Raw genomic sequence first — 6600 nt, 5'->3', positions numbered from 1 at the left:
CTGCCCGTTGGAAAGGGATCTGGAATGTCGGTTACGTGGCAGCCAAGATGCTGTCCATTGAAAATGGAACTATTTTTATGATTAAAAACAAAGTAAAAATAAACATTTTTTAAACAATAATGGGGTGTTCTCTGATTATTTAGTTTATGGGAGAATTGTTGTATAATAGCAATATAGTACTTGTGATTGTGGGATTGGTAATGGATATTCCCACCAAGTATGGACTAACTTGACCCACTCTCCCCCCCCCTCTCTCCCAATTTATACACAACTCTGCACTTTGTCCTTCCCTTTTTTATTTTTTGTTGGTCATTCTCCAAGTGCATTGAATTTCACTTTAGGCCTAGAATCTTTTACTTTCTAAATGTATTAATGTTTTAACTCGTAGTTCAAACATTTTCTAAAATGCTACCTTGCTTTGCATGCTGGTAGTATTTTCACCATCCTGCAGGAATAAGAAGGATTCTCACTTTTCTTACATTGCATTCCAAGGTGCCATACATGTGACTCAATCTGGAGGAGACTATAGAGTTGTCATAAAGAATAGCATTCTGTGAGAACTGAAACATATGTTTGTCTCATTGTGTGACCACATCTTCATGTGAATAGCTGAGAGACTGGGACGGATAAAGGGTGTCACATAGCCTAGTATAGCCTCATAGGCCTACTGATACAAATGTGCTGTAGTGCAGCAGTAAGAGTATAAATGTCTGCTAGACTAATTAATGTCCCTGACATGAACTGCAGTAATTTGGTGATATATTACCATTTAATTTTAGTCATTATTTTGTGTAATGTCTTTCCTTTACCTGGCAGGCCTATCACTAAATTGACCTGTCTTAGGTTATATATACTTTAGTTCTTTGAAAATATTCACTATGTTTGATCATACAATAATAAATGGATGAATTCATTGCATTCTGTGCCAAACCATCTAGAATCCACCACGGGAGGGCGCTGCTTTTCAGTGTTGAAAGAAGGATAGGCCTACACTATTCCAGCGTTTCTCAAACTGTGGGTCGCTGGGGAGACATGCCAGGTGGGGCGCGAACTGACGTGAAAAACAGGAGTTTTTTAAATTATTTTTTTATCTGTAGCCTGGGCCCAGGTAGCACCCGATGCGCAATGGACGCACTGTGTTATTCACAGGAAAGCGCTCGTGTCAAGGCAGCTTATAGTCCCGATCTACATGAGATTTTGAACGTTGTTGTGAGAGTGGTGAATTTAATCAAAACCCGGCCCTTAAAAGCGCGTCTATTCTCCGCACTTTGCGAAGAGATGGTAGCTGACCAAAAGGCTGTACTGTTTCACAGTGAGGCAAGGTGGCTTTCTCGAGGTAAAGTGCTGTCGCGCGTGTTTGAGCTCCGAGTCCCCTCTTCTTGGAGGAAGAGCGCATGTTTGAATCTGCAAGCACGTTCACTAATGAACATTTCTTGACGAAGCTGGCCTATCTTATATATATATATTTGATATATCTTAGAGATACATTTGAGTTAAATGTCCAGTTACAAGGCAAAGACAAGCACCTAGGGAATGAAAGAAAAAGTTTGAGAACCACTGATCTAGTTTGTTGACTACCACAATCACGAGTTGGGTCGCGATAGTCTGTCATTTTTAAAAAGTGGGTCCCCAGAAAAAAGGTTTGAGAAACACTGCACTATTCCCTTTGCCACAATGCTTTAATTAGTCAGTGTACAATACCAAAATTAAATTTGTTATTAACGAAGCCAAGGCCACCTTGGGGGCATGACATGATACTACTTTCTATAGTAGGCCTTCTAGGCTATCGAAAAATAACGCGGCATGAATAATTTCAGTTAAAATCAGTGATTCATCCACATCTTGAACAGTGGACGTCTCAATTACAGTAACAGCGAACAATGGAGAGTCAGGTGGAGGTGTATGTGTGTGTGCGTGTGTGTGTGTGTGTGTGTGTGGGGGTCGATGTAGCGGGATAGGATTGGGTGGGGGGCGGACCAAAAGAGGTTGGAGCGCATGACTTGAGAAATACGCGGAGTAGTCAACACGCGCTTGAAGAGGAGTCGCGCCCCGCCCCCCAGGTGTGAGCCTCGAGGGGAATGTCCGAGCACCATCACCCAGCCAGACCCCTGCAGCGTGACCGTCCCGTTAAGGACATGATAAACGTTCGGTGTTTAGTAGCAGACAATTCTTGATTTTTTTTTCTTAATAATTTTTCTGAACCGGACTGAGTATGCAAGAGATTAAATTGGATTTTGGAGAAGCATTTCGTTCGTCCTGAAACCGAAATATTTCTTGCAGGAGAAAGATTCACATTGGAGGGGAAGAGATGCGCTGCCGTAATGCACTTGGGCTGTTGTTTCTGTACGGGGAAGTGTGTCTGGTAAGGAAGCGGCTTCTCTTGTTGTTTTTTTGTTTTTGTTTTGTTTTGTTCAATGACTTTGTTTCAACTGAGTAGCCTATATGTGCAGGGATATCCAGACCACTAAAACACTCACACTTCAAAAATGCTGTACACATGCGATGGTGCGAAAAGAACTGAAAAGTGTGTCGGCTGCAGTGTAGTCTAAATATGTTACGTAGCCTAGCTACATAATCGGAACGCTCAACTGCTAAACATTCATCTGCATAGTTTAATTTCCTCTAATATTGCATTGTAAACACGGACAGTGCAAGAAATCTGAGATCACCATGGTGAATGTCCAAGTGTCTACAGACGGATGACCTTTGAAAGGTCTCATGGGACATTGTGTTTATAGCAATTGTGTGTAATTGTGTGAATGCATGTCACTCCAGGGTTTTGCGCATAAGTAGGCTAGTCCATTCAACACGCGTATAGTATTGTGCCATCATTAAAGAGAGTTCTAATTGTATAGCTTGATCAAATAATGTCCTTTTGTCGAGACCCAGTCAGAGGTAATTAGAGAGTGGTGAAAGTGAGAAGTAGCAACTTTTACTGGTCGTTACATAGCTTACTGGGCGAATTTTGTGATACGGTGTGGGAACTCAGAGAGTCATAAATCTCCCAGACCTCCACGGGTGACAGCCTTGACTCGGCAACAAAGACAGACTTTTAGTGTAGGCTATCCCCGTGAGAAAAACGACCGCCAAAAATCATCAGATCTTATTAGAGACCATCAGACGGAGTCCTTGTTCCGTTTGAGCTGCCATGAATTAAATTAAAACCATCAGTCATTATCACCTGTTAACGAGAGTAATTGGTTTCTGCTCTGGACCCCCACACATAAGTAATGTAACGGAAGCTCAATGGCATGCAGAAGCGCCTGGTCACCACTTTAGTGACAGCAAGAAAGTCATCAATTCCGCAAGCCCTTTGTGTCTCCATTGGTTTTCTGTTTAAAATTGTAATGCATGATGTAGGCTACTCGGTACTATTAATGGCATGAAGGAAGTTATTCACGGAAACTTAACGATAATTTGCACAATTGTCATGACCTGTGTAGCCCTATATTAAGTAAGGTATTTATGGTTTAACATTTGTTTTTCATGATCTACTGACAGTTAATATTCCTTTACATATCATGATTTATTATGCATGATCGGAAGGAACAGGCACACCAGTCACAGGGAGATCACTCTTCAATTATGCTATAATATATCAAATCATTCAGAGATAATAATACCATGTAGAGATCACATCTTCACAGTGTCAATTTCACTTTTTGACTGTCTCACTTCTCATTGCAAGATATTTTTGTATATCGAGAGAATGTGCGCTAATTTGACTAAATTGTGGTCTCATTTTATTATATAAGCCACTCAATTTAGTAAATCGTGCTCACATTTGAATATATTATGCACACAGTTTACTAAATTGTGTGAATAAAAGTGTGTGCTCAGATTGTGTGAAAAAAAATGCTTGCTCAGTTTACAAAAATTAAAATGAGAGCACTATTTAGTAAAATGTGCCCACGATTTAGTAAATTGTGCTCACAATTTTGTCAAATGTGCACACAATTTAATAAAGATATAAAAATATCTTGCAATGATTCCGGGGTTCTGTACACTTCCCCTCTCTTTATTATCTCTCTCTCTGAGTACTTTGCATTCATGCTTCTCTTACACCACCTTTACACTGTTCTTTACAGTTTGTTGATCCTCATTCCTCCTTGTCCTTCCACAGATGGTTCTTGGACACAGGGAGGCCAGCAGTGAGGAGTCTGGTGCACAGCTCAGGGCACCTGGTCTTGGGCAAGCAGACAGAGCCTCTCCCCTTAAGCTATGGAGGTTTCATGGAAAGACTGAACCTTCTCACCTCTTGTCCCTGGACCCCTCCAAAGACCCACACAAGCAGGATCCACAGCTGTCAAAGCATTTGAGCTCAAGCCATGCTCCCTTGGCAACACCTGCCAGACGCCACCCCTTCCTGAAGAGCGGAAAGTTCCAGAAGATGTTTGGCTGGGGCGACTTCTACTCCAACATCAAAACGGTGCGCCTCAACCTGCTGGTGACCGGCAAGCTGGTGGACCACCACAACGGCACCTTCAGCGTCTACTTCCGCCACAACTCCACGGGCGAGGGCAACGTCTCCGTGAGCCTGGTCCCGCCAGGCAAGGCGCTGGAGTTCGACCTGGAGCGCCAGAGCGTGGTCTACCCCAAGGACTCCAAGACGTTCACGTGCCGCGTGGACTACGAGAAGGCCGAGCGGAGCAAGCGCACGTTGCCGTGCAACTACGACCCGTCCAAGACGTGCCTGCAGCAGCAGACTCAGAGCCACATCTCCTGGCTGTGCTCGCGGCCGCTCCGTGTCATCTGCATCTACATCTCCTTCTACAGCACCGACTACCGGCTCGTCCAGAAGGTCTGCCCGGACTACAACTACCACAATGCCCTGCCCTACCTGCCCTCGGGGTAACCGTGGAAACCAAGGCAAACACTGGACACAGACAAGAAATACATAGTCATGATGAGATGAAGTCAAAGGTCCACACAGTCAGAGATACAGTATATTTTCACACAGGGGCTTGCTGATTGAGCCGTGTCAAACATATGATTTAATACTTGGACTACAAATAACATGTTGTTCTAATATCTGTAAATCAAATATATTATCATTGAAGGGTATAATATGTTTCAAAAAGCATACAAGAAGGTCTATTTTGTCTCTGATAAATCTTTGAGTGATTTTTTATTTTATTTTTATTTCTCAAGGACCCAGTAGATGTTACTGTTTCTGTTTTCATGCCAAACAGGACACTGAGATGCTCTAAGCACGCTGTATTCACACGTAGAATTACAACCCCACGGTTGCTTGGCCCTCCCCTGTTGTAGTTCAACACATCCAAGCACGAAGGGGGTTGGTCTAAATGTGGGTTTGAACTGTTAGTTTGTGGCGTGCATTCAAACATTATCAACCAAATTCAACACTCTCTGAAGGCGGAGTTTAAAGGCAGAGGCGGAGTTTAAATTGGTTGATGGATGGCCTTTGTGACGAAATGAGTTGGTTTAAAGACCCTGTAAACCAAACATAAATATGTTTTCTGAGTTTGTTACAGCACAAAACAAACTTGATCACAGAACCACACCATCCAGACAAATCTGAATGAATACAAATATATGAAAGTATATTAAATAAAGTATTAAACCATGAAAATACTTGTATACTATGTGCAGGTCCAATGACTGAGCTGAAGCCGCACCCAAATGGGGTAAAGGTGCTCCCCCTCTCAACTGTGACATTTTGAGCAGAAAGTTTGTCGGACACCCTGTTTTATTTTATTTCTGTCGCCCCCAGCGTTCTGCTATATTGAATGAGCTGACACAATATAGTGGCATATTTAACGGATTCAGTGTGGACAGAGATCATTCAATGCTGCGCGACAGTCTAACGCACTTGCTGGCATGCAGTTAGGACAAGCTGTTAGAAATGAGCTCAAGACGAGAATAGATTAAAAGGAAAAAACAGTATTTTGAGAACTTGAGCTGAACTTGGCTTGAGCTGAGACAAGAAGAGACTACCACTTATTTATTTCAACTATTCATTACACAGCTGATCCCAATTAGCAAACTTCAGCTTTTTAGTTTTTGATATCAGAAGGAATCCATTAGCCTGCCGAACCAAACCCACATCAAGATAGGGTCTGGGAAGTCACCATTGGCAGTATTCAATCTGAGGGGCTTGATAAACGGTTGTCTTTCAAATTCTCTCTGCACGCAATAGGATAGCACTACAACTCATGAGCCCCATGCGTTTTCCCACCAGCAGAGCTAGTTGGCTAGTTGATCAAACTTTTGCCAACTTAAAAAAAAGCTTAACTCGAGTCGCGATTCAAAGACTGCTCTTCGCCAGCAGCAGCATCCATCCTCTTTGTTTTCAAGTAGCAGGGAATTCACGCGGAACCATCGCAACTCTGCCATCATTATGTTAAGCCTGTCCACCGACTCTGTACACAATGTGATTGGCCTGACCGAAGTTTGGTTTTTCCAGCTCGCAAGCCAACGGAGAGTTGCTAGAATACCCTGGCTGCAAATTACATTTGCTGCCACTAGGGTGTGTCTACATTTTTAGGCTAGGAATCCATAGCAGGATGACTACTTTTTGGGATTTGGGGGCGAGGGGGGACTGGGTTGTTATGCTAAGTGGGGAACTCATTGCATCAA

General features: G+C 42.9%; 1 protein-coding gene across 1 annotated transcript; it reads left to right on the top strand.

Annotated features, from left to right (window-relative positions):
* The first annotated feature begins 2121 nt into the window (after nt 1–2121).
* On the top strand, nt 2122–5595 carry LOC125287637 (neurexophilin-1-like). The gene is made up of 2 exons (XM_048233574.1): nt 2122–2362; nt 4124–5595. The coding sequence occupies exons 1-2, from the start codon at nt 2309–2311 to the stop codon at nt 4853–4855; spliced, it is 786 nt and encodes a 261-aa protein (XP_048089531.1). The 5' UTR covers nt 2122–2308; the 3' UTR covers nt 4856–5595.
* Nucleotides 5596–6600: the final 1005 nt, after the last annotated feature.

The sequence above is a fragment of the Alosa alosa genome, chromosome 22 (assembly GCF_017589495.1).
Source record: "Alosa alosa isolate M-15738 ecotype Scorff River chromosome 22, AALO_Geno_1.1, whole genome shotgun sequence".
NCBI lineage: Eukaryota > Metazoa > Chordata > Actinopteri > Clupeiformes > Clupeidae > Alosa > Alosa alosa.
This window is presented reverse-complemented; position numbering and strand designations above follow the sequence as displayed.

Excerpts from the sequence above, each read along its gene's own strand:
- LOC125287637 (XM_048233574.1), top strand. The coding sequence starts at position 2,309 with ATGCGCTGCCGTAATGCACTTGGGCTGTTGTTTCTGTACGGGGAAGTG. Across the intron at positions 2,363-4,123 it reads TGTACGGGGAAGTGTGTCTG|ATGGTTCTTGGACACAGGGA; the intron begins GTAAGGAAGCGG and ends GTCCTTCCACAG.